The sequence below is a fragment of the Macaca fascicularis genome, chromosome 2, assembly GCF_037993035.2.
Source record: "Macaca fascicularis isolate 582-1 chromosome 2, T2T-MFA8v1.1".
NCBI classification, from domain to species: Eukaryota; Metazoa; Chordata; class Mammalia; order Primates; family Cercopithecidae; genus Macaca; species Macaca fascicularis.
In genome coordinates, this window is record NC_088376.1 from 63,369,761 (window position 1) to 63,396,414 (window position 26,654).

At 35.6% G+C, this 26,654-nt stretch overlaps 2 protein-coding genes across 4 annotated transcripts in view; one reads left to right on the forward strand and one right to left on the reverse strand.

Annotated features, from left to right (window-relative positions):
• SMC4 (structural maintenance of chromosomes 4) overlaps positions 1–26,644 on the forward strand; it is a 36,553-nt gene extending 9,909 nt beyond the window's left edge. Inside the window, exons 6-24 of one of the 3 annotated variants that reach the window (XM_005546245.4) lie at positions 2,475–2,639; positions 2,875–3,002; positions 3,997–4,137; positions 4,866–5,016; positions 6,720–6,884; positions 8,092–8,325; positions 10,028–10,213; positions 11,408–11,569; positions 13,739–13,964; positions 14,090–14,169; positions 15,273–15,425; positions 16,459–16,585; positions 20,335–20,524; positions 22,162–22,306; positions 22,589–22,762; positions 23,188–23,370; positions 24,091–24,323; positions 24,779–24,962; positions 25,396–26,644. In XM_005546245.4, the coding sequence (XP_005546302.3) occupies positions 2,475–2,639; positions 2,875–3,002; positions 3,997–4,137; positions 4,866–5,016; positions 6,720–6,884; positions 8,092–8,325; positions 10,028–10,213; positions 11,408–11,569; positions 13,739–13,964; positions 14,090–14,169; positions 15,273–15,425; positions 16,459–16,585; positions 20,335–20,524; positions 22,162–22,306; positions 22,589–22,762; positions 23,188–23,370; positions 24,091–24,323; positions 24,779–24,962; positions 25,396–25,548 (3,180 nt within the window). In that variant the 3' untranslated portion in view covers positions 25,549–26,644. Of the gene's footprint in view, positions 1–2,474; positions 2,640–2,874; positions 3,259–3,996; positions 4,138–4,865; positions 5,017–6,719; positions 6,885–8,091; positions 8,326–10,027; positions 10,214–11,407; positions 11,570–13,738; positions 13,965–14,089; positions 14,170–15,272; positions 15,426–16,458; positions 16,586–17,636; positions 18,359–20,334; positions 20,525–22,161; positions 22,307–22,588; positions 22,763–23,187; positions 23,371–24,090; positions 24,324–24,778; positions 24,963–25,395 lie in introns of those variants that run through there. The other 2 variants (XM_074031325.1, XM_074031326.1) reach the window with 2 other exon arrangements.
• Positions 1–26,654, reverse strand: part of IFT80 (intraflagellar transport 80) — a 185,640-nt gene that overhangs the window by 143,925 nt on the left and 15,061 nt on the right. The gene's annotated exons all lie outside the window — the stretch shown is intronic.

Here is a 26,654-nt window from a genome sequence, read left to right on the forward strand (position 1 = left end):
GAGGAACAACCAACCAAAAATAAGCAACCATTGTTATTTACCCAAAGCTAAGCTGTTTCTTAATAGCTGTACTCTGTCTCTTCAATAAGTAATTTGCCAGGAGAAATATGATGTTTTTAAGGAATATTTTTATCAGCGTAAACTGTTAACTGAATCCCAACTTTTAACTATCTGAAAAATGTATACTTAAATAATAATATGGCCATTTGACTCAAATGTAAGTTCTCTTAGGATGGTTTTTCATTTTCTTAAAATACGTGTTCAGATATTATCCTTGAATTGGGTAGAATATTAGTTGTCAGATATTGTCTCTTATTTGGATTATAAACACTAACCCACAGGATTTAAACTAAAACTTCTAGACTAGGCATAGTGGTTCATGCCCTTAATCCCAGCATTTTGGGAAGCTAAGGCAAAAGATGGCTTGAGCCCAGGAGTTGAAGACCAGCCTCACAACATAGGGGAACCACCATCTGTACAAAAAAAAAATTTTTTTTTAAGATTAGCTGGGTGTGGTGGTGTGCATCTGTAGTCCCAGCTACTTGGGACACTGAGCTGGGCAGATTCCTTGAGCCTGGAAGGTCAAGTCTGCAGAGAGCTGAGACCGCACCACTATACTCCAGCTTAGGCGACAGAGCAAGACCCTATCTCAAAAAAATAATAAATGAATGAACAAACAAACTGCAGCCTCTAGATCAGTGGTTCTCAGCTGACAGTAATTCTGCTCCCCTTCCCACAGGACATTCAGCAACATCTGAAGACAGTTTGGGTTGTTACAGCTGTTGGAAGGGGGGATGCTACTGGTGTCTAGTGGGTGAAAGTCAGAAATGCTATTAAAGCATCTTATAATGCCCAGCATAGCTCTCCACAACAAAGTATATCCAGCCCAAAATGTCAGTACTGCCACTGTTGATAAACCCTACGTAGATACACACTTTGAAAAAGACTCTTGGCTTCTTCAGTGACTTAACGTTCATCCTGTATAATCCAAAGGTTTGGGCGTTTTTCCAGGCTTCATTCCTGTCTAAAACTTAAAACTATTGCTGCAAACTTTTAGAGAGAAGTAACAGTTGAAAGCAGAATAAAATACTTTATGTAAATATCTACATATTTTCACTTTATACCGATTCATACATAATATGAATGTTATGGAAAATAACTTTTGGGGTAACAGTTTTACTTTGTTGATAATCATTGTGCTAATAGACTGTCAAAAGTATCGAAAAGTGATGTATACAAATAAAATTATGCCTTAATGAGTAGATTTTCAAATGAGCTGTTTTGTCCTGTTATTAAATTGTCTACGTTTTGTAATTATGTTGAGGCTTTTGGTGAATATGATGCTCTCAGTAAGTTTTACCCCACATTTTTAAGGTTCACCTGTGTTCACTTAGGAAATGGGAATCACTAAGATATTTAAATTGAGAACAATATACTATTTTTAATATGTAATTCTTTTTGTTGATTTTTTTCATCTTAGCTATTTTGCTGAAAATAAGAGGTATATCTTTTTTTCACTTGCCTGTACCTGTTCTTCCATTGTAATAGTTTAGAGTACAAACAAGCTACTTCTATAAAGTAGAGGCATTTGGCCTGAACATATTCAGACACAATTTTCTCTCCACCATCAAACTAAATGGCTGCCTGGCAGTCAGCCTTGATGGTTACTTATTATGGATTTTTTTTCTCTTTTCTCTTCATAATTAAACTGCATGAATGCAAATATGTAAAGTTAAAGATTTTAATTACATTTCAAAGTTGTTATATTAGTGATTACAAACTAAAAGTTTTCTGATGTCTTATGTACCAGTGCCATTAGTTTTCTCTAGTCAAGGTGTGATCAGTTTGATTTCTATTATTACCATGAAAAATAGGTAATATCCTTTTCTACCAAAGGCTCTTGTTTTTAGAAAATTGAACATTTAAGTTTTTGACTACCTTTGAAACCTATTACTTGTTAAGGAACTCATAATAACCATATTTATAGAGAAAGTTGGTAATACTACTTTGGGACAGGGTTCCTAGCACAGTTTAATGATGCAAGTGTTTTTGAAAATTCTTTATTTTAGAACAGGAGCTTCAATTGTGTTATTAATAGTTGATAATGTTGCCACTATAATCAGATTGCAGATTAAGTGAATGCTTTCCTAAATTTTACTTGTTTTATTTTTATATTGAACATTCTAGATGGGGAACTGTGTGTGTATATATAAGTGGATGTATATTACACTTTTATATGGATTTATCTAAGGGAATATAAATTCATGTTTCATATCTCCTTATGTAAAATTAAAACTCCTAGGAATACCAGTGAAAATAACATTTTTATTTATACCTTATGCAATCGTTGAACTACTGTACCTTATTTAGATGTTTATTACTCTTGGCTTTGTTATTTAACCGCTCCCAATTCTCACTTAAGATTGATTTAGCTAAACATATACAGTGAGTATGAAATATAACTTTTTTTAAAGGGCGAAGTTGAACAAATTGCTATGATGAAACCAAAAGGCCAGACTGAACACGATGAGGGTATGCTTGAATATTTAGAAGATATAATTGGTTGTGGACGGCTAAATGAACCTATTAAAGTCTTGTGTCGGAGAGTTGAAATATTAAATGAACACAGAGGAGAGAAGGTGAATCTTCTGTAGACTTTCATTGTATATCAATGTTTCATTTATGATTTAACACATTTTACTAAGTCAGATAGTCATGTTATAATATTTCATAATGAAATGTTATCTCATATTGAAGTTTATATATTAACATTTAAGATGAACGTTCTTATTTTTAGTCTAATGTTTGCATATTTTAAGTTCATATTGTATATATGAAGTGTGTATTCAGTCTTTAAACTTTTAATTTCTATAGTTAAACAGGGTAAAGATGGTGGAAAAGGAAAAGGATGCCTTAGAAGGAGAGAAAAACATAGCTATTGAATTTCTTACCTTGGAAAATGAAATATTTAGAAAAAAGAATCATGTTTGTCAATATTATATGTAAGTGCCTTGATTTATCAATTTTTATATTACTTTTTAACCATTAAGTCAAAGCCCTTCTCTTTTCCTAGAGAAACATAAAGACTGAAGTGAAAAAAGTCTCTAAGCATTGATTTGTGTGACTGGATGTGTAAGCTCATGCCAGTAATTCCAGCACTTTGGGAGGCTAAGACAGGAGGGTCGCTTGAGGCCGGGAGTTCAAGACCAGCCTGGGCAACATAGCAAGACCCCATCTCTACAAAAAAGAAATTATGTGGTAAATTTATCTGATGTGAGGACTATCTGGCTGTCACCCCATTGATCACCAGGGTTGAATTTATTAAATTAGGCATATTTATCAATTCATTGAAGCTGATACTTTTTAGTATCCTACTTTAAGTTAGGAGGTGGGTTCGCAGGTATTTATTACTATGCTTAATCCTTTTACACGTGCACTTTTTAAAATTTGTGTAATAGCAGATCTGATTTTTTTCAGCTTACAATGAACTTTTTTTTGAGACGGGGCTCTGTCACCCAGGGTGGAGCGCAGTATGTGATCACAGCTCACTGCAATCTCAACCTTCTGGACTCAGTTGATCCTCCCACCTCCACTTCATGAGTAGCTGGGACTACAGGGTGCAAACCAATACACCTGGCTAATTATTGTTGTTGCTGGGATTTTTTTGTATTTGTTTTTTCTTTTTTTGGTAGAGTTGGTGTTTTGCCATGTTGCCCAAGCTGGTCTCAAACTTCTGGGTTCAGGCAGTCTGCCTGTCTCAGCCTCCTAAGTGCTGGGATTACAGGCATCAGCCACCGCATTGGTACAATGAAACCGATTTTTGTTCCTAAATTCTAGCCTTGACCCAAGGAGATTTTTCCCTTCATAGCCTAGGTAGTCACATATTGACTAGTATAATAATAATTTAGAAACAGCTAATTTTACTAAAATTGTTAATACAGTTTTAGAAATGGCATTTTAGGAGCTTCAATTTCTTTTTTTTTTTTCTCCCTCTAGTTATGATTTGCAGAAACGAATTGCTGAAATGGAAATTCAAAAGAAAAAAATTCATGAAGATACCAAAGAAATTAATGAGAAGAGCAGTATACTATCAAATGAAATGAAAGCTAAGAATAAAGATGTAAAAGATATAGAAAAGTAATAATATTTTGGAAAGTACTAAGAGTATTTAGATAATTTTATTACATGTGTATTTATATATAAACTTACTGCCAGCACATTATGAGTGTAAGACATTTGCCAGCATATCAAGTGGTGGCCCCCTTGGCAGAAAGAAAAAAAAAAAAACTTGCCTCACATCCAGTTCATTATTAAAGATCAAATGCCCTACTCTTAAGTCTTGGAACCGTGGGGATGCTACCCCCTAGTGGCATAGCACAGTAACAAACAATAAGCATTTGGCTTGACAGGTTAATTAATAGTCACAAATCTGATAGAGGGGTAGGATTTGGGTTGTTCTAGATAAATTTTGAAGGATTTTATCATGTCCCTACTTATGCCATTTTTCAGTGACACTAGTATCTCTATTTTTAAATAAAAAATTTGTATAGTAACTTGTAAGTATATTCATAAAAGGTAAAAAAAAAATTTTTACTCCTAGGGTAAAAATTTTATATACCTAGACATTGTAGTCACTGGAAAATGTAGTATTTTGCATCCAACTTAGAAAGGCAAAATTGCTGTCATAATCACAAATACAGGTGCTTCTTCAACTATGGGGAGAGGGATCATCTTGGAAGGAGAAATTTAGGATCTTGCCTTATTAAAAGCCTGAACATATTTATAGAGGAAGTGTTCCAGGTAGGAAATATAACATGGTTTTAAAATACCTGAACATTCAAAATAATGACTACTTGCTTTGCTAGGAAACTGAATAAAATTACAAAATTTATTGAGGAGTATAAAGAAAAATTTACACAACTAGATTTGGAAGATGTTCAAGTTAGAGAAAAATTAAAACATGCAACTAGTAAAGTCAAAAAACTGGAGAAACAACTTCAAAAAGATAAAGAAAAGGTAGGTGTTAGAAAAAAATTCTTAAGATATCATGTCTGAATATCATATCTAGTTTTCATGGAAGTGTTTGCCTCTTATTACCTAAGAGAATGAATTAGTATTCTAAATGTTGTTTTAAGATTTGTCTCTGAACATGATTTTACCCCCTCTAGGGAAACCTTGCTTCCACTGACTTTATTTTGCAGGAGGTTTTTTGTTTGGTTTTGGAGTTTTGTAGAGATGGGGTCTCAGTCTGTTGCCCAGGCTAGCGTTCAGTGATATGATTATAGTCTTGAACTCCTGGACTTAAGCAATCCTCCTACCTCAGCCTCCCAAAGTAACTTGGACTACAGATGTGAGCCATTGCTCCTAGCTTGACTTTAAGTTTTAAAGTTTATATTACAATAATATATGTTATTGGGAAAACATTTACTGCAGTTCCATTTTGGTGTTAATTTTAATTTTCTTTTTCCTAAAGTAGTAGTTTTTAAAGATATTTAGGTTAAGTATTACAGGCTTTAAAATATTGCCTGTCTTCTACAAAAAACTAAGCTAACAGGATCAGAACAGGATTTTGCAAGAATTACCAATGTTGGCCAGGCATGATGGCTTACACCTATGTTCCGGTGCTTTGGGAGGCCAAAGTTGGAGAATTGCTTGACGCTAGGAGTTTAAGACCAGCCTGGGCAAGATAGTAAGATCCTATCTCTACAGAAATTTAAAAATTAGCCAGGCTTGGTGGAACATGCCTAATAAGTCCTAGCTAGTCAGGAGACAGAGGCGGCAGGATGCCTTGAGTTCAAGGTTCCGGTGAACAGTGATCAAGCCACTGCATCCAGCCTGGGTGACAAAGTGAGACTCTGTCTTAGAGATAGGAAAGCTTTAATTTGGAGTCTCGTAAGCTGTGTTCATGTTCGTAGCTCTATCATATATAAATAGATATGATACCTTAACCCCAGCCCCGCGAAAAAAAGCTTTGTTGCGTATGTTTACACAGTAATTATAGATTAGGCTCTATGCTATAAGCATTTTCTAAATGTATTTGTTCACAAAATACTTTCTGCTTAGCACAGCTGATAAATATGTTGAGTCAGTGTTTAAGGAAATGGCATTTTGGGAAATGTTGAACTTCACTGGTACTACATAATCAGAGTAAACAAAATAACAAGGGTTTGGGGGTAACCCCAAAGACTTGACAATCTTATTTAAGTGTAACTGTTACAGAGTCATTAGCCTTTAGGCATAGACTGCGTGAATAAGTGATTATTATCAGAATATGTTAATGGAATAAAATATTAGCCCTACATGATGACTCTGGAAGAGTAAAGTGAAAGATTTTAGGATTGGGGAAGATGGTAAAGATAATTTGTGGTAACTTATGACATACCAGGAAGGATAGTTTAGAAAATTCCTTGTAGTCAGAGCGTATTTATAGCTAAAGAAGAATAGTTACAACCTGAAATCAGGAGAGAAGGATGACAGACCTAAGGCCCTGCCAGAGAATTTTCCTTCGTAAGAAGTCAGGTGTTTGTAGTAGTTTTACTGTTAGATTGAAATAATCTAGAAATTACGTGAACAGTCGGGAAAATACTTGTTAAAGTTAGCTAATTTAACTCTGATTATAAAGAAAACAAGAACTGAGAAATGCCTTTAAATAAGTCAAATATTGATAGTATTGGGTAGCATAAAGATGTATACTCCTATAACTTGTTTTATAACCTCAGGTTGAAGAATTCAAAAGTATACCTGCCAAGAGTAACAATGTCATTAATGAAACAACAACCAGAAACAATGCCCTCGAGAAAGAAAAAGAGAAAGAAGAAAAAAAATTAAAGGAAGTTATGGATAGCCTTAAACAGGAAACACAAGGGCTTCAGAAAGAAAAAGAAGTAAGATGTTTTTTATCAGTGTTTATTTTGGTGGCCTTTTTTTTTTTTTAACTTAAAGATGTTTTTTTCAAAAATATGAAACATGAACTGGTAAGTTTGGACTTTTAATGTCCAACATTCCTAAAACTAGTCAACCTAGACTTAGATGACTATTCGTTTAATTCCTGCTGTCCTGTTTTTTAAAAAGTTAACTGAATGAGAATTTGTAGTAGTAGCAGAAGGTGTGATGTCAAATACAGTACCTTGATTATTATATATGCCACTCCTAGGCATGTTGAATCATCATATTTTGTTGCCACCTGTAAAACCTGGAGCCACACTAAGCACAGATTAATGTCTCCTTTCTTTTTGCTTCTATAGCTCTTGTGTAATAGTTAAAAGCTGTGGCTCTTGTTTCAAATCCTAGGTCAGTCACTTACTGTCTGTGTTCTTGTGCTGGTTGTTATGTCTCCAAGTCGTCTTCCTTAAAATGAGAAAGAATTATATCTACTTTGTGAAAATAAAGAATAAATATATATAAAATACCAAGAAAGAAAATAAACGTTATCTGTAATTTTAGCACTTTATTAATAAAACGAGAGCGTGAAGTTGTCACATTTATATGTACTATCTACCCCAAGAGTAAGTATAAAATTATCTTTGTTTATATGTACCACAGCATTTTTGACAATGCTAAGCATGTTAAATACATATGTTAATGGAAAATGGTAATTGAATAGACTGTATTAAAAAGTCATGGACTTAATAGAGTCTCCTTTGGAATATGGACATGTTCTAATGTCAAACTGTAAAACTTTGCAGGTTAGAATACCTGTGTGATAAAGTGTCAATGGATAATGCAGTAGCTTTCATGATGGGATACTTTATGGTTAGTGGATTTTCACTGTTTGCTCATTTAATATATATTGAGTACTCATGTGCCCTGAACCCCATGTTAATGACAAAGCTAGGCCTCAAATGTCTATTTCTCAGCATAATGATCTGCCTCACAAAGCTCTTGTGAAATCAGTTGGGAAAAAGCTGTCTACAGTGAATATTGACAACTAGGCAAAAACTGAATCTAGTCCACTTGTGAGAATTTTTTATTTCTATATACTGTGCTTGTAGAATTTCCTTTCTTAAATTGAATGTAAAATGTGTGGTTTCATTTCAGTGTAGGTTTGAAAGTAAATATCTGTCCAGATTTAATGAACTCATATTTTAACAGAGTCGAGAGAAAGAACTTATGGGTTTCAGCAAATCGGTAAATGAAGCACGTTCAAAGATGGATGTAGCCCAGTCAGAACTTGATATCTATCTCAGTTGTCATAATACTGCAGTGTCGCAATTAACTAAGGCCAAGGAAGCTCTAATTGCAGCTTCTGAGACTCTCAAAGAAAGGAAAGCTGCAATCAGAGATATAGAAGGAAAACTCCCTCAAACTGAACAAGAATTAAAGGAGGTAAATCTTTGCTTCTCTATTGCGTCAGAACATCATTCATCACCTTTAGCTTTATACATTTTTGTTGTTTTTAATCTCAGCATCTAAGGTGATTAGTGATAGATAAATTTTCTTCATTTTATATAATCTCAAAAGAATGAGGTCAGCATTTCAGTATTCCATATGTGCGCTATCAAGAAACTGTATTATCCCCAGAAGCATCATACAGTAAATCACCACCGCCACCCTACTGTGGAAATAATTTAAACAAAAGAAAGTTTGTGTTTCTTTAAATCTTAAGTATAGACAATTTATTTAAGGATAAATAAAAAACATTAAGTGTATATGTATTTATATAATGAATATAGAACAACTATCTTAGTTTGTTTTGGGTTTTGAATTTATGGATGTAGTTTCTTTGCCTGGCATTCCAAAATGTTATAAACTAACCAAGATGTGTAGCTTAGCTCATCGGTGCCTGTCCCCTATCCTTGAGTGAATTAGATGTCTAAGAAATTTCATAAACTTTAAATCTCCAAAGATCTCCAAAACCTCAGTAGGCAAGGTGTCAAAAAAAAAAAAAAAAGGCCGAGACAGGCGGATCACGAGGTCAGGAGATCAAGACCATCCTGGCTAACACGGTGAAACCCCGTCTCTACTAAAAAATAAAAAAAAACTAGCTGGGCGAGGTGGCAGGCGCCTGTAGTCCCAGCTACTCGGGAGGCTGAGGCAGGAGAATGGCAGGAACCCGGGAGGCGGAGCTTGCAGTGAGCTGAGATCCGGCCACTGCACTCCAGCCTGGGCGACAGAGCGAGACTCCATCTCAAAAAAAAAAAAAAAAAAAAAAACTGTTTGAAGTGTAATTATACTGAAAATAAATATGAGTCTTTTTCATTTTAGTAAATGCATACTATTTGGTCATCAGGGAATTTCATGACCAGGGAGAATTTAAATGTAAATTAAGTTAGATCCAGTGACTACTTCTATCTTCCTGGTGAATCCGTTTATTTTGGGATGAATTATGTCAGTAACCTCGTTTAAACTTTATGCCAGTGCAGTAAGTAATAGACATAATTTAAATCTAGTGGATGGAGGAGAATACCAGTTACAAAAAATGGCTGCTGCTAAGTTGGAGATTGAGAAACTGAGAGGCTGTATTTATGTGTGCATGTGTGTGGTTCCTCTCTTGTTGGGAGCCTGGCATTTTTGTATAGCAATAGAATTATCCAGTCCTCTTTCTCCCCTTCATTTCAGAGGTGTGCTTTTTCTCCAGCACCCCCCAGCCCCATTCAGCTAAAATAAAGCACAGCATAACCATAGTCCTGCCCAGTTATTCATACCTTGGATCCTGTTTCTGGGTCTGCTTTTAATTAGGGCAGAGCTTAAGAATTAGGGCACACTTACGTATAACTATGTAGAGTCAAACTGGGATTTTCACAGCCCCAGGTACACTTTCTCTATCAGGATGAACTAATTGCTCCTGGAAAAATACTACACTTAATGTTTTCTTTTATTGACCCAAGTAATTTATGCCCCTTTTAAACCCATCCATATTTGCCACAACCAAACCAGCAATCGCCATACAGCTGCTCAGTTTTGGTTCACATTTTTATTGTTGGTCTTTTTTTTTCTTTGTTATTAAAGAATTACAACTAATTCAGTGCAATAACTGATCATATTTAGGAGTTAATGCTTCTGGATTTCATTTTATTTTCACTTTTAGAAAGAAAAAGAACTTCAAAAACTTACACAAGAAGAAATAAACTTTAAAAGTTTGGTTCATGATCTCTTCCAAAAAGTTGAAGAAGCAAAGAGCTCATTAGCAATGAATCGAAGTAGGGGGAAAGTCCTTGATGCAGTAATTCAAGAAAAAAAATCTGGCAGGATTCCAGGAATATATGGAAGATTGGTAAGGTAGATTTTGTGGGGGGGCATGGCTTTACTTTTATTTTTTAAGAAAGTGTAACTTTTTTTGCCTTAAACAACTGTATTTCAAGTGTCACTGTATATAAAATAACATTCATTTTCTTTGTTTTAAAGCACACTTATTTTTAAACATTTTGCCCTTATAGTTTCTTGTTTATTTAGCTTTAGATAAATACAGTTATTTCATACCTGTCAAGAAAAATATTAGTAATGGCACACAAACTTAAAACCATTTTATCCTTTTTTTTAAAAGAAAGAATTTACCCAGGCATAATGGCGTGTGCCTGTAGTCCCAGCTGTTGGAGAGGCAGAGGCAGAAGGATCACTTGAGCCTAGGAGTTCAAGTCCATCCTGGGCAATATAACAAAGTCCGTTTTTTAAAAAATGAAAAATTTTTAAAAAGTTGATATATTTGGGGTTTCACACCATTTTACTTAGGTTTTGGCTAGCATTTAAGGATATAACAAGGGATAATCTAAAAATCTAAGGCTAGCAATAGCCATTACTGCTTCTGAACCTGGAGGGAAGGGAGTTGTGGTTCAGAGGAAATGGGGAAAATCGATACCTTAACCCCACCTATTTCCTGCCCTCTAGTCTTAACTGAAACCTCATATTGGCTGAAGCTGGAGAGTCAAAGGAGCCAGTTGATACAGTCCTTAAGTCAGCCTTTCGGAGAAGGGAACAAAGTGATTTAAAAGGGCAAATGAAAAATTACCCAACGTGATTGCTTCTACATCTTGTATCAGGGGACTTCCACCTGATTTTCTTGAGGATAAACAATTTGATCCTATTCATTTGCTCTCAAGGAAAGCCCAAACCAGTGAATACTGCTAGATAGCTGTGTAATAGATAAACAGATAAATGTGTTTCATCACGATTTACATAATTTTAGATGCTTTTCAGTAATTCAGAGTTTCTGAGTTGTTTTGCTTATAGTTCATTTAGGTTTTATAGCTTCACATTTTCATAAAATGAAAACAGTTCTTTCGTGCTCATTAGAAATTCAAGCTGCATATTCATAAACTATGTATTTTGTATTTTGTTGTGTACCCTTTTGTACCCTTTAAAACCATGTCTACATAAAGTTTTTCAATTAAAAGAACTTTTTAAAACTTGTTGAATGAAATGGTCCTGTCCTTTTTGCCTAACTCTTTTTCCCCCCCCTCTTAATTATTAGGGGGACTTAGGAGCCATTGATGAAAAATACGATGTGGCTATATCATCCTGTTGTCATGCATTAGACTACATTGTTGTTGATTCTATTGATACAGCCCAAGAATGTGTAAACTTCCTTAAAAGACAAAATATTGGAGTTGCAACCTTTATAGGTTTAGATAAGGTGGGTATTCATAATAACCTACCTATAATAGAATTTTTAAGTGCTAAGTGTTTTCATTTTGGATTCTAGCTTTTTCTTTATGGTTACTCAGTGAACACCTGATGGGTTTTGAGGATTATTTTATGTTCTGAGGTTATATGATTATAAAAACTTGTTTGACATATTGCAGTGCCTCCATTAAAGAAATGTACATTCCAGAGTTAAAAGGAAACCTTTATTGAGATAATTTATCTACAATAAAATTTATCATTTTAGGCTGGGTGTGGTGGCTTATGCCTTTAATCCCAGCACTTTGGGAGTCCAAGGCAGGCGGATCACGAGGTCAGGAGTTTGAGACCAGCCTGGCCAACATGGCAAAACCCCATCTCTACTAAAAATACAAAAATTAGCTAGGCGTGGTGGTGAGCGCCTGTAATCTCAGCTACTCAGGAGGCTGAGGCAGGAGAATTGCCTAAACCTGGGAGGTAGAGGTTGCAGTGAACCTAGATTGTGCCACTGCACTCCAGTCTGAGTGACAGTGAGACTCAAAAAAAAAAAAAGAAATCATTTTAAAGTATGCAGTTTGGTGGGTATTAGTATATTCACAGGGTTGTTCATCATGACCACTGTCTGATTCCAGGATATTTTTTATCACTCCAGAAAGAAACCCCATAGACAGTAACAGTCACTCCCTATACCCCTTCACCTCCTCCAAACACTAATTACTTTTTTGTCTCTATAGATTTATCTACATATAAATGAAATCATATGATATATGGCCTTCTTATACAGCTACATTTACTTAGCAGGTTTTCAGGTTCATCTGTGTTGAAGTATGTATCAGTACTTCGTTCCCTTTTATTGCCAAATGGTATCTGTTACATCATTTTGTATAACCATTTGTCAGTTGATGGATACTTGTGTTTTCACTTTCTGACTGCTTTGGCAATACTTCTGCTATGAACGTTTGTGTACAAGTTTTTGAATGAACATGTATTTTCAGTTCTTTTGGGTATATACCTAGGGTAGAACCGTTGGGTCATACGGTAATTCTGTGTTTAACTTTTTGAAGAACTGTCAAGACTGTTTCCACAGTGTCTGTACCATTTCCCACAAGCATGTGTAAGGGTTCCAGTTTCTTTACATCCTCGTTAACACTTGTTATGGTACATCTTTTTGATTATAGTCATCTCAGTGAATATGAAGTGGGATCTCATGGTTTTGATTAGGATTTTCCTGATGACTTATGATAGTAAAAGTCCTTTTATGTCCTTGGCCATTTTTTATCTTCCTTGGAGAAATGTTTGTTCAAATCCTTTGCCCATTTTTTAATTGGTTTCTCTGTTGAAGTGTAGGATTTCTTTATTCTGAATACAAATCTCTTGTGAGATGATTTACAGATATTTTACCCCATTCCTTGGATTGTATTTTCACTTTCTTGATGGTATCCTTTGAGGCACAATTTATCTTTTTTTCCTTTGGTTGCTTGTGTTTTGGGTATTATACCCAAGAAACACTGCCTAATCCAAGGTGATTTACCTCCTTTGTTTTCTTCTAGGAGTTCTGTAGTTTTAGCTTTATATTTAGGTTTTAATCTATTTTGAGTTAATTTTTCACATGATATAGAGTAGGGATCAAACTGCTCTTTCCATGCAGCTATCCAGTTATTCCAGCACCATTTGTTGAAAAGATTCTTTACCCCATTGAATTTTCTTGGCATCCTTGTTGAAACCACCCAGCCATTAATGTAAAGGTTTATCTCTGGGCTTTCAATTTTATTACTTGTGCTGGTCTTGATTATTACAGCATTGTAATAAGTTTTAAAATCAGGAAGTCTGAGTCCTGTAATTTTGTTCTTTATCATATTGACTGTTCTTGGGTCCCCAGAATTTGTATATATGAATTTTAAGATCCAGATGGTCAATTACTGCCACAAAAAAAAGGCGAGGAAGTAACTGGGATTTTGATACAGCTTGTATTGAATTTGTAGATCAGTTTAGATAGTATTGCCATCTTAACAATATTAAATCTTTAGATCCACAAACATGGGATGTCTTCCATTTACTTAGGTCTAATTTTATAACCTTTTGTGTACATTTCTTGTTTCTTCTGTTAAATTTATTCCTATGGGTTTTTTTTCTGAGTTTTCTTTTTTGTTACTGTGTTTGTTTGTTTGTTTTTCACTTGTAGATGGCTGTATGGGCAAAAAAGATGACCAAAATTCAAACTCCTGAAAATACTCCTCGTTTATTTGATTTAGTAAAAGTAAAAGATGAGAAAATTCGCCAGGCTTTTTATTTTGCTTTACGAGATACCTTAGTAGCTGACAACTTGGATCAAGCCACAAGAGTAGCGTATCAAAAAGATAGAAGGTGGAGAGTGGTAACTTTACAGGGACAAATCATAGAACAGTCAGGTAATAGTGTTTTTGTTTCTTTGTTTTTGTTTCTTTGTTTTTGTTTTTGTTTTTTTTTCTACCAGCATTGACTTTAATCTTGTTGGGGAGACATCTAAAACTGACTTCTCGCCCCTATTTTCCAGGTACAATGACTGGTGGTGGAAGCAAAGTAATGAAAGGAAGAATGGGTTCCTCACTTGTCACTGAAATCTCTGAAGAAGAGGTCAGCATATCTGAAATTGTAGCCAGACTTTTTTTTTTTTTTTTTTTAATAGCTTTACTGAAGTACATACATACTACAAAATTTGGCCATTTTAAGTATGGTGTACTCAAACTTTAATAGACTGAATTTTCTGTAAATGACTAGGGGTTTTTTATGTAAAACCCTTTAAAAGTTTTAGAAAACAAAATATTAATTAGAAACTATATGCTCAAAATCTTTTAATTAGTACATTTGGATCATATAGATATTCCATAACTTACATAATTTCTGTTTTACATTTAACTTATTGGGGTTTTTTTGCATTATTGCTATATTACATAATTTTTTATTTCAAAATAATTATAAGCAGAGCAAAGACTTCTTGATGCAAATCTCAACTTTACTTCAAAGTATTTTATACTTTTTTCCTCCTCAAAAACATGTTCCTAGATAGCCTGAATACCTTTTCCCATATTTTATACTTTTATCCTTCTCAAAAACATGTTCTTAGATAGCCTGAATACCTTTTCCCAAAGTGTTGTGCTTTGATTTTTTCCTCCCATATTTTGAAAATACGAGTTTATATCCTTCCACTTAAGTATTTGAATGCTGTACCTTCATTGAAGTAATAGGTGACTTTACAACACTTAGTTACCTTTCCATCTTATTATTTGATCAAGAAATTATTTGACCATCTCCTGAACTTTAAGCTTGGGATTGGAATGGGTGGTTTGATTTTGTTCTAGTCTAAAATCAGAAGTTTTAGACCGGGCATGGTGGCTCACACCTGTAATCCCAGCACTTTGGGAGGCCAAGGCGGTCGGATCACAAGGTCAGGAGTTCAAGACTGGCCTGGCCAACATAGTGAAACCCCGTCGCTACTAAAAATACAAAAATTAACTGGGTGTGGTGGCACACACCAGTAGTCCCAGCTACTCGGGAGGCTGAGGCAGGAGAATCACTTGAACCCAGGAGGCGGAGGTTGCAGTGAGCTAAGACTGCACCATTGCACTCCAGCCTGGGCGACAGAAGTTTTAGTTTTCTTCGTAAGTTGACTTTTCTGTCAATCTGAAATGGCTCTTAGAGAAAACTTTTTTTAATAGCTTTTAAAACTTTCTTTGTAGGTAAACAAAATGGAATCACAGTTGCAAAACGACTCTAAAAAAGCAATGCAAATCCAAGAACAGAAAGTACAACTTGAAGAAAGAGTAGTTAAGTTACGGCATAGTGAACGAGAAATGAGGAACACGCTAGAAAAATTTACTGCAAGCATCCAGGTATGTGCATGTGTGTGTGTACTGAAACTATTTGGGATTCAGCAGGAATTTATCAGAACCATTTTGCTATTTGCTTACAATTTATAAAATATATAAGGGAGGGAGAAGAGAGGATCTATAGGCAGATGTAACTCTTGATGATTTTGTTTCATTGAGTACTAATAGATAATGCCCTGTCACAGTGTTGCCCCAACCACAGCTATTCCTGTTTTCCATTTGTACTCCATAGAAACATTACTTTCCTTAATGATGTGGCCCTTTATTTTTATTCTTTTCAAAGTGGAATTTTTTTTAATTATGAAAAAGCAATGCACTCCCACTTTTTTTTTTAAGTTTCCAGAAAATACCCAAATGATCACCTTCAATTTTGACGCATGTTCTTTCAACTTTTCTAATACCTAGTTTGCATGTAACATATTTATATATGTGGTAGATATGTATATATAAAGTGTGCATATGGTTTTTTTAATGTCATACTATTCTTAATAAAATATGGTTTTCTTCTCAAGCCAATATAAATGTACTTTGTTTTTAATTGCTTTAGAGCATTTTGTTTATACCATAATTGACCATTTTTTTGTATTATGTACATGGCTATGTTAAAAAAAAATCCTTGTAGGTATACCTTGATTCATCAGTTATTTCCTTAGATTTCAAAAATTACAAGTATTAGACCATATGTGTACAATGTTTAAGGCATTTGTTGCATAATGCCAGATTGTCTTCAAAAGTTATAATTTATGCACTACTAACAGCATATTCAAATAATTATTTTTCCAAGTCTTTGAACACTAGGGTGGTCTAAATAAGTTTGCTATCTTGTAAACAGAAATGTAGCATTTTAACTTTATAACGAGCTTACACATTTTGTTTTTGTTGGCCATTTTCATTTTTTATATCAATGGCGCATGTCTTCCCTTTTCCTATTAGTGTGTGTCTTTTTCTTGAAGATTTTAAGTGCTCTTTTTAAAAATTAACAATGTTTACAGCAAATGTTAAAACATTGACCTTAAATGTTAAAACTTTTTTGTAGCGTTTAATAGAGCAAGAAGAATATTTGAATGTCCAAGTTAAGGAACTTGAAGCCAATGTACTTGCTACAGCCCCTGACAAAGAAAAGCAGAAATTGCTAGAAGAAAACGTTAGTGCTTTCAAAACAGGTATGTTTAAAGATAGACCTTTTTTGAAAACAAAAACAGGTTTTTAAAGCTTGCAATATTTAAGAAGCAGTGGAATAATAATAGAAGCTAAGTATATGCAAGTCATTGCACTCTTTTATGGTGTTATAAAGTAAGTGCTGTTAAGTCTCATTTGACAAATAAGGAAACTGAGGCACAGCGGTGCGTGTGTGTGTGTATACATATATAATTTGCCTAAGGTCACACAGTATGTGGTGGTATAGGAATAGGTGATATAGTCTGATTTTTGAGCCCATGTTTTTAAAGTCATACTTTGTATACTTTGGCCCTAATCATTCCAAAACCCCTTCAAGATAGTGGTTATAGATTTAGAAAAACTAAATCACTCAAATAACACAGGGAATAAATGGTATGCACTCAAAAACAATGTGTAGTTGTATTTTTTTTTCTTTCATAACTTCTTGTGCACATATAGACGTGTAAATGTTCTACCAAAATAGAATCTTTAGGCAGGAAAAGGAATTCATAGGCAGAATTGGCTCTGTAGCCTTAATTGAAATCCCCTGATCACGCACTTGAGCAGCTGTGCTTCTCTTTCCATGTTGACTTCAATCAAACATAGATGTGCATCTTACTGAGAGAAGGGATGGTGAATTATGCCACAGTCCCGTTCCAGGTTTACACAATCTTAGCTAGTGACTCCAGCAAACACAGCAAGCTTCATTTTTATTCTTAAGATGGATCCCTGTTAGTTTGCTTCGTGAGCCAAGGAAGACAAATACCGATTAACCATCCCAAAAAACTAATGAGAGTGGAGTTGGAGCAGTTATCCAACTGCTCCAAAAATGAGGGGATTTTCTTCCCAAAGAAAAAGATTTTTAAATGTTGACACATTTCCACAATGCGTATCAAATGTTCATTTATACGCACATTAATTTGTGTGTGTGTCTGTGTCTGTGTCTATCTGCATTTCTAATATTCAGGCCCTCACTTAAATAGTACCTGCTACTGACCAGGCTTTGTTTTAGGTCCTATTGATACAGCAGTAAACAAAAATAAAGTCTCTTTCCAGGGAGCACACATGTAAGATGGCACATATTTAAGTGGAGGCCCAAAGAAAGTGTGAGTGCTAACCTGTGTATGTTTGAGACAAAAGCATTCCAAGAAGAGCATAAAGGAGCAAATACAAAGGCTGAAGCAGGAGTATGCTGGGAACACAAGCCATTGTGGCTGAAATAAAGGACGGAGGAACCCAGATCCCCTGGGGCCTTCAACCACACTGTACTTTCCCTACAAGCACCCACAACAATGGCTCTGATGGTACCTAACGGTCAGTTGAGAAGCCAAAATGTGTATCTGTGCTGTTAATGGCAACATTTTCATGGAGAGACTGCAAGAGTCTATATGTGTTTCATACTTACTTGTAAAGGAATCCTTGACTTTATTAGGAGCTCTATATATCGCCTCTCATAGAAATGCCATAAAAATGCCGTATATTATCAGGAGACTCTGTTAATATCTCATGTGGAGGACCCATTCGTGCAAGCATATCTTTAAGATTAAATATTTTCTTTTCAACTCTTGAACATATTCATATTTTTAAATAAAGGCTACAGTAAATCATTATATCTAAATCTGTGCAAACATTTTATATTTAAGATAAATTGGACTGCGCACGGTGGCTCACACCTGTAATCCCAACACTTGGGGAGGCCGAGGCAGGCGGATCACTGAGACCAGCCTGGCCAACATGGTGAAACCCCGTCTCTTCTAAAAATACACACACAAAAAAAAGCCGGGTGTGGTGGCACACGCTTATAATCCCAGGTACATGGCAAGCTGAACCAGGAGAATGGCTTGAACCTGGGAGGTGGAGGTTGCAGTGAGCTGCGATCGCGCCACTGCACTCCAGCCTGAGCCATAGAGCGAGACTTCGTCTCAAAAATAAAAAATAGTTAAATATAGAATAGTGATGTCAGAATTGTAGGCTATATGTGGCACAGATTTTCTAATTCTAGTAGACATACTGCTATAGGTATTAAAAAATGCACTGCAGGTACTTGAAAACAAGAAAGTGCTCTGTAGAATTTCTTTTTGAAAGGAGATTCAGGGATAGAAGCCTTCCCAGCTGCATGCCTGAGGTATCCCCCAATCATCATGAGTGGTGCTGATGGCTCCCACAGCAACTGGTGCTCTACCCTACAAGTGAGCCAAGCACACAGGCAGCCTATTAGAATTTCAGCCACAAAGAACATTATTACTATGAACAAGTTAATCCTGTCAACAAATGTAACTTAGACCTGAAAGAAGTAATTACTAGTGTTAGCAATATGTAGGACTTTTAAATGTATATGTTTAATATTCTTAGGAAAGTAAGGAGCCATCCATAAGCCGCCCCAAAAAAGTAGTGGGGGTTTTTGTTTTTTTTAGAGCCAAATGGTAATTTCAGATATTTGAGAAATAGAGATACTGGAATTAATAGATGGGCTAAAAGATCAGGCTAAAGAATTATCTGATAACGTAGTACAAAAAGATAAAGAAGCAGGAAGTTAAGAGATTTGGGAGCTCTTGAAATTCCAACATCTTCCTAACAGGAGAGCAAAGACGAAGGAAGCAGTAGTTATATCTGTCCAATCCTTGTCTCTCAGCAAATCCTACTTCCCTCCTCCTGTGCCTAATACCCATATACCCATAGGAGCTTTATGGGAATCTCCACCAGTTATCTCAGTATTCTTGATAGCCTGAATCTCCCATGTTTTTGCTACCTTTTCATTCTTCCTGTATTGGATAGTGATTCAGATTCAAGTGTGGAGAACAGAATTCAGTATGGCTAGCATAAATAGGATATGTGTGGTGAGTGGGTGTGGTGGGGGAGGGGCAGAGTAATACATTGTTTACAGAGTCACTGGGATGTCTAAAGAGAGTTTCTAGATTTAACATTTCAAGAATAATTTCCAGAGCTGCTCTGCAGAACCATCAAAGAAGCTACTGCCTCCTCCACATTTGGAAAGCAATCTCTCAAATTTGGAAGATGCCACTATAACTGGCAACAGTAGCAATACATTGTACCTACTGTAATCCATACCATCAAAGTCAGTGCCACTGCCTGTTAATATTCACAAAGCTATTGACTGGACACCAGAACCTCTAACTTCATTACAGAAAATCCAGACTGCTTGCCAGAAGAAACATGTCCAATTTGTTTATGCCTTCCAAATTATGCAAGTACTTTTGATTGAATTGACCTAAATTACGTCTAAACCCTAGCTACAGGGGAATCTGGGAAATGTTAACTTTTACTCTTCGTTGTCACAGGAAGAATTGCTAATTCATCTTATATCCTCCACTTTGTTTTAATGTGGAGAACTGCGAAGTTATGTTAGCAGAAGAAAATAACCACAGTTACTTCACTGTGGGCAAGATAATACTGAGTTAGGCACATAGTGTATCTAAGGCTAAAAATCATTATGAATTCAGTAGTCAAGGAAATGCCCTAAGAAAAAGTTGTAAAGATACCTTAAAAGAAGCCGAGAACATGAAGCCATTAAGAAATGGTGTGTGTACAGCTGAGTTAGTGTTTAACCTTGTATATTTTTATAACACCATTTCTTCTGATACAGGAAATCGTTTTTTTAAGGTGCTTTTTCCCATATGCCTAAAATTTGTTTTAATGCCTCACGTTAAGTCATAGCAACTGAAGAAATGTACCTCTAACGAATGATGTCATTAACATAGAAACACAAATTAGGTTCTTTATTTTTTAATTTCAGAATATGATGCTGTGGCTGAGAAAGCTGGTAAAGTAGAATCTGAGGTTAAACGCTTACACAATATCATCGTAGAAATCAATAATCATAAACTCAAGGCCCAACAAGACAAACTTGATAAAATAAATAAGCAATTAGATGAATGTGCTTCTGCTATTACTAAAGCCCAAGTAGCAATCAAGACTGCTGACAGGTAGAGTATGCATGTTACCCTAACCTGTTTTCCCTTTCCCCACCTTCACATTGGAAAGGGGGTTACTATGTAATGTTCCATAAAATGTTTTTCTTACTGTTAACTTATTGAACCTGTCTGACACATTACCTAATAGGACTTTCATGATGGAAAACCTATAATGAACATTTATCCTATGGCCAATTAAAAAGGCTGGTAAACAGGTATGACATAGGAAAGTACAGGTAGACGAACCCCCCAGTTGTTGTGAGGGCATGGAAATCAGTTTTGTTTCTCTGGTCTCGGAGGGAGTAGTTGGTCCTTAATTTAAATAGATATAGGCATTAAAAGAATAAGTAAAAGAGGTAAAAATGGGATCACTTAGCAAAATTCTCTTGGTAACTTACATTTTATTTTATATTTTTATTTTTTGATACAGAGTCTTGCTCTGTAGCCCAGATTGGAGTGCAGTGGCACAGTTAGGGCTCACTGCAGCCTCAATCTCCCAGGCTCAGGCAATCCTCCCACCTCAACCTCCCGAGTAGCTGGGACTACAGGAATGCACCACAACACCCAGCTAATTTTTGTATTTTTTTGTAGAGACAGAGTTTTGCCATGTTTCCCAGGCAGGTCTTGAACTCCTGGGCTGAAGCAATCCTCTTGCCTTGGCCACCCAAAGTGCTGAGATTACGGGCATGAGCCACTGCACCCAGCCACCTTGAATTTGTAAATACCTAAAAGATTTCATTGTCCTTAAAAAAAAAAGGTTTATCTACTTCTAGATCATTTATTTGTTTATTTATTCATTTATGAGACAGTCTTGCTCTGCCATCCAGGCTGGAGTGCAGTGGCACGATCTTGGCTCACTGCAGCCTCCGCCTCCCAGGTTCAAGCGATTCTCCTGCCTCAGCCTCCCAAGTAGCTGGGATTACAGGTACACGCTACCAGGCCCAGCTAATGTTTGTTTTTTTAGTAGAGACAGGGTTTCACCATGTTGCTCAGGCTGGTCCTGAACTCCTGACCTCATGGTCCACCTGCCTCGGCCTCCCAAAGTGCTGGGATTGCAGGCATGAGCCACCGCGCCCAGCCTTAATTTGTGTAGAGTATTTATTGAAGTATGTCTAAAATAAAGCTAGGTATGTATATAAAATTGAAATTTAAATAGCCATTTCTGTTTTTAGAAAAAATTCTAACAAATTGATTGCATATTGATTATCTGGTTAAATTAATCCAGAGTGTTTTGCTCAGAGATAAGGAGGTAATAAGGGAGAAGTGGTGCCTTGCTTTTTTGGAAGTACTTGTTGCCTTGTCTTGAACTGGTAAGTATTTGAAGGTACAACTTTATGGGTGTAGAGATTTAAGAATCTCTGACAAGAAAATGACAGAATTTGATAATCTAATGGACAGTGTTGCATCAATCTAAAGTTAGATGATACAAGCAGCTTATATTGTATATTTTTAATTAAAAATATACAACTCATCCCACAAGTGTTTGTATAAACCTACAAAAACCGATTTAAGGATGGTTTAGAAAGTCATAAACTTAAAAATCTATGAATACAAAAAATGTCACACTAAATCTCATTAAAAGTTCTTTAGTAGGTTTTCAGAAACAACAAATCATGTTACCGCATTTTTGATGCATCATTTTGCTTTAGAAACCTTCAAAAGGCACAAGACTCTGTCTTGCGTACAGAGAAAGAAATAAAAGATACTGAGAAAGAGGTGGATGACCTAACAGCAGAGCTGAAAAGTCTTGAGGACAAAGCAGCAGAGGTCGTAAAGAATACAAATGCTGCAGAGGTAAGAGTTGCTTTCTGTTAAGAGGAGATGGGATGATACTGGAACCAATTTAAAGAGCTGGATATGTGACAGTGCCTAGAATGTAGTAAGCACTCATATATTAAGTTTTATAACAATTTGTATTTGTACAATAAGAGAATACTGTAATTTGTGAATTTAAATGCTTATATTATTTTTAAATGGAAGGGGCAAGGAGAGATTAGTAATTCCTTCATCTTTATAATGTGAAAATGATGGCTGTATTTGGGAAGATTCTATCTAGCAGTTCTTTTCGGTGTTTAGGAATCCTTACCAGAGATCCAGAAAGAACATCGCAATCTGCTTCAAGAATTAAAAGTTATTCAAGAAAATGAACATGCTCTGCAAAAAGATGCACTTAGTATTAAGTTGAAACTTGAACAAATAGATGGTCACATTGCTGAACATAATTCTAAAATAAAATATTGGCACAAAGAGGTGAGATTGTTACCACTTAGTTTAATTTTTAACGTATTCTTTATGAAAAAAGTGGGTTTGGGGAGGATTGTTTTGGGGGGTTGGGGTTCTTAAATTTTGTTTGCGAGCTACATTGTGATTTTTAATTCTGTGACACATCTCAGGTTTATGGGGACATATTGTTATAGACAGAAAAGTCTTAAGTAATGGTTAGAATCAGACAACTACCCTTTCACCCTAAGGCTGATCTGGACATTTAAGAAAAGATTACATGAACACTTTCGAGTGTTACAACTATTTTTCTTAAAGTCCTTTGAAAAATAATTGATACACAAATCAGTCACTACTCCTGTTTTCATAGCTGTGTAATTTGTCATACTATTTTTTTAAGACAATGAATTGTGATATTATGCCTTCTCTAACTCTCCCCTAAATTGAACTTTTAGATTTCAAAAATATCATTGCATCCTATAGAAGATAATCCTATTGAAGAGATTTCAGTTCTAAGCCCAGAGGATCTTGAAGCAATCAAGAATCCAGATTCTATAACAAATCAAATTGCACTTTTGGAAGCCCGGTGTCATGAAATGAAACCAAACCTCGGTGCCATTGCAGAGTATAAAAAGAAGGTATGAATGAACTGTTTATGTATACTAGTTGGAATTCTTTTTAGTCCTTAGCCTAAATTCTGACCTTTAGTTTTGTATAATTAATGCTGTCGGCCAGGTGGGGTGGATCACGAGATCAGGAATTTGAGACCAGCGAGGCCAACATAGTGAAACCCCATCTCTGTTAAAGATACAAAAAAGTAGCCGGGCGTGGTGGCACGTGCCTGTAATCCCAGCTACTTGGGAGGCTGAGGCAGGAGAATCGCTTGAACCTGGGAGGCGGAGGTTGCAGTGAGCCGAGATCGCGTCATTGCACTCCAGTCCAGCCTGGGCGTCAGGGCGAGACTACGTCTCATAACGAAATAATAATTAACAGTGCTAATTGGCCGGGCGCGGTGGCTCAAGCCTGTAATCCCAGCACTTTGGGAGGCCGAGACGAGCGGATCACGAGGTCAGGAGATTAAGACCATCCTGGCTAACACGGTGAAACCCCGTTTCTACTAAAAAATACAAAAAACTAGCTGGGCGACGTGGCGGGCGCCTGTAGTCCCAGCTACTCGGGAGGCTGAGGCAGGAGAATGGCGTAAACCCAGGAGGCGGAGCTTGCAGGGAGCTGAGATCCGGCCACTGCACTCCAGCCTGGGCGGCAGAGCGAGACTCCGTCTCAAAAAACAAAAAAAAACAGTGCTAATTATATCAAATTTATCTGAATAGATTTTTCCTATCATAATCTTTTCACAGGAAGAATTGTATTTGCAACGGGTAGCAGAATTGGACAAAATTACTTATGAAAGAGACAGTTTTAGACAGGCATATGAAGATCTTCGGAAACAAAGGCTTAATGAATTTATGGCCGGTTTTTATATAATAACAAATAAATTAAAGGAAAATTACCAAATGCTTACTTTGGGAGGGGATGCTGAACTGGAGCTTGTAGACAGCTTGGATCCTTTCTCTGAAGGAATCATGTTCAGGTGTGTAATTATGCTGAGTTTATAATCCCACTGTTAACCTTTTGCTGCATATTCTCCAAACAATTTACTAGTAAATATTAATTTGCTTACGTGCTATTTATGCTTGCAGTTTACAGGGACAGCCCGCCAGTATTTACAAAATATTTGTCTAGTTCATCTTTTCTTAAATTTTCAAGGCATTTTTAACATCAGGATTGAGAAACTGTATTTGATAAGGAGAAAGAATAGCAAGAAGTATACTTAGCTTGCTCTTTAAATCTTAAAATTTTGGTATGTGTTCCTATGTATTCGTCTTCCAGTAACGTTTTTATAAAATGACAGAAGAGTTCATATTTGTGAAAAGCAAATTACAGATTCCTGAGAGAAAGACAGTAGAAGTCAATTATGGAAAACAAATCATAAGGTCTTAACTTTAGCTTTACAAGTAATTTGACTATGATTTTCTTAATCATCAGTGTTCGACCACCTAAGAAAAGTTGGAAAAAGATCTTCAACCTTTCAGGAGGAGAGAAAACACTTAGTTCATTGGCTTTAGTATTTGCTCTTCACCACTACAAGCCCACTCCCCTTTACTTCATGGATGAGATTGATGCAGCCCTTGATTTTAAAAATGTGTCCATTGTTGCATTTTATATATATGTAAGTAATCATTTTGGGATTTTCATTCCAGAAACTTTTAGGGGTATCCTAAACACTGCACGTGGAATTATTCATTTCTTACTATTGAGCTTTTTCTTTATTGTCTAACTCCCATCTCCTCTGGTATCAGTGGAGACCAAATTATTTTTTATTTGAACCAAATACTTCCATTTTGGAGGAATAAAATATAAATTTAAAAATGCAAATTAGCAGAATCACAGCTAGAATCCTAGGTCATCTTCCTAGATCTTTTCCATTAGAAGTCAAAATAACCAAATTCCTTTCACACTGAAATACTGTTTTATGAATTATTCCTGCCATCATTCCTTTACATGTTATCAATGCAATGTTTATTTTCCAAAAAATATTTGAGGTTACATGTTTGTGTGATTTACCTGTTATTACTTAATGTTTGACTTTTCTTTCTCTTTAGGAACAGACAAAAAATGCACAGTTCATAATAATTTCTCTTCGAAATAATATGTTTGAGATTTCGGATAGACTTATTGGAATTTACAAGACATACAACATAACAAAAAGTGTTGCTGTAAATCCAAAAGAAATTGCATCTAAGGGACTTTGTTGAACTTGTTTATGCTGAAGATTCTTCAAGTTGATTCAGTGTATTACTGATTTTTTTCTATTTGTAAAGGATTATGAGTTTTATAAAATACCCCTTAAACTAGATCATGAAACTGGTTTCTATTTTATGCAGTTAAGTCTAATAAAATATTCTCTATAATTGCTTCTAGATTACAAAAATATGACAATCTTGTAAGTAGCAGACTATCGAGAAAAATTAGATACCTGGAGGGTCAAGTAACTTGCCAAAGTAAGAAGTATGTTAGTTGAGGCAAAGTCCTGAACTAGGTTGTGCTCAGCATACCTTCGTGGGCCTTTGATCTACCTACACTGGAAACATCTGCCAACTAATCTTGGATATATTCTTTAAGGCATTCCACTTAGCTTGCCAGTTTAGACAATCACCACAGTTATTACCCAAATACTAGGAACATATTTTTGTAAACCAGTCATTTTGAATTATAGTGATGAGAATTTAAATATATGCTTTTCTAGAATTTGATGTTTGACCATTTATGACTTAATTACAAGAGAGCCAGTAAATTAAGACAGTGTCTCAACAAGCCTAGGCTATCTTTTAAGTTGAAAAATACCCCACTGTAGTTGCTTCATGAGTATGAAGATGGCCCCTGACTTACACTGGTTCCATTTACAAATTTTCAACTTTATGATACATTTATCAGGGTACTAAATGCATTTCAACTTGATAGGTTTACCAGGATGTAGCCCCACTGTTGAGGAGCATCTGTATTTGGGGGTTACTTTAGTAATAAATGGTTAGTAAGATATCTTGAGTAATGTTTGCCTATAAAATTGTCAGGGTATTTTTATACTATTGGTTCAAGAATGTTTAATGCTACTGAACATAAGTTGGCAACCACTTGGTTTTTGGAAGGAATTTTGGTATTGAATTAGAAGTCTGCCCTAGCTATTAAATTTCTGGGTATTTATCCTAAGGAATTAAAAGAGTTAATTGTTTCTTCAGTGGGCTTTTGTTTTAGATACTTAAGAAATCCAACAGTTTGTATCATAATGTAACTGTAAAAATGTAAACGCAGTATTAGCATGGACTTTTAAATAAAGCAAGATCTGAAATTCAAGTATGGTAAC